This window comes from Phalaenopsis equestris, unplaced genomic scaffold (assembly GCF_001263595.1).
Source record: "Phalaenopsis equestris unplaced genomic scaffold, ASM126359v1 Scaffold000121, whole genome shotgun sequence".
Taxonomy (NCBI): domain Eukaryota; kingdom Viridiplantae; phylum Streptophyta; class Magnoliopsida; order Asparagales; family Orchidaceae; genus Phalaenopsis; species Phalaenopsis equestris.
The window spans coordinates 521,479-522,705 of NW_018164563.1; the positions used below are offsets into that span (position 1 = coordinate 521,479).

The 1,227-nt window shown below is 35.0% G+C and overlaps 1 protein-coding gene across 1 annotated transcript in view; it reads right to left on the reverse strand.

Moving 5' to 3' along the window:
- Positions 1 to 351: 351 nt before the first annotated feature.
- LOC110021069 (60S ribosomal protein L18-2) overlaps positions 352 to 1,227 on the reverse strand; it is a 5,858-nt gene continuing 4,982 nt past the window's right edge. The window contains exon 5 of the mRNA XM_020719403.1: positions 352 to 729. Within this exon, the coding sequence (XP_020575062.1) occupies positions 571 to 729 (159 nt within the window). The 3' untranslated portion in view covers positions 352 to 570. The remainder of the gene's footprint in view (positions 730 to 1,227) is intronic.

Consider the following 1,227-nt stretch of genomic DNA (forward strand, 5'->3'; position numbering starts at 1 on the left):
TTTTGACATTGGTGAGAAACCAAGACTAAGGGTCCGTTTGGGGCAGCTTATTTAGTGCGGCGGCATTTTGAAAACGCACCTGTCATGTTTGAGTAAAATGTGTTTTGGCAACTTATGTGTTTTCAAACGTCGAAAACAACATTTTCACATCACATCTATCTATGTGCGGTGACAGCTTTCTGACAGCGGTCTGACTTTTCCAAAAAAAAATTAAAAATTGTAATAGTCACTGCACCTAGCTTATCAACAAATTATTCAATAAGATGTAGCTGCCTCAAACGGGCCCTAAAGATCAATGATGATTTTGGGTAATTTTACTTCAGTCAAAACAAAACAAACAATCCAAGGCAATCATTTAAAAAGTATCTGAATGATTAGATCCAAACCGAAACCGAAAAAATAACAAGTTCGTTCATAAACAAAAAGTAAAAAAAACTCATCAAAATATCCAACAAATACAAAAAGAAACAAAGACCTGAAAAACTGCATAAAAGAAAGGCACGTAGTGTTTTTACTACCAGACAAGAAATATTTGATTTCAAATTCAGCAGCAGGAGAAGTTGAAAAAGCTCAGACCCGGAAACCTCGGCTATTTCTTCGGCCCCTAGCCTTTTCGAATTTTCTTCCCTTCGAACGAACGTAAGGTTTCGTGTGGCTGTGCGGAACACCAGGTGCAGGCCCAAAGTGTTTCACAGCTTCCCTAGCATTCTTAGGGCCCCTTAAAAGAACCTGTTAACCGTAATAACGACATTTATGATGTCAGTAATTATGTATGAATATGTAACACATCATCACTTGATATATATGGTAAAAACATTTATATGAAACATCCAACACACTACTATCTATGACATTGTCACCCTCACGGTCAACTTTTTGAGTTTTGCATTGCAAATTTCTTGCCTTTTACTTTCAATTGATATTTAAGTTTTTATTTTCATTCATAGTGAGCAGAAAATAGAGATAAGCTTGTATTTTTACAAGGAAACAACAGAGATAAAGGAGTCTATAAAAGAGGATGAGCATTAATGATCATGATCGCCGAATGACATTCGAAACATCAAAATAAATGGGGAATTTTACATACATACCTACCACCCAATTCATATGCATTTACATATCTAACCCCTAAACTTTAATTTTTTACATTAACACCATCCAAATAATTCATAGGTAAAGTGAAATACACCTTTTCATGCATAGGTAAGGAGGCATATATGTAAAAAA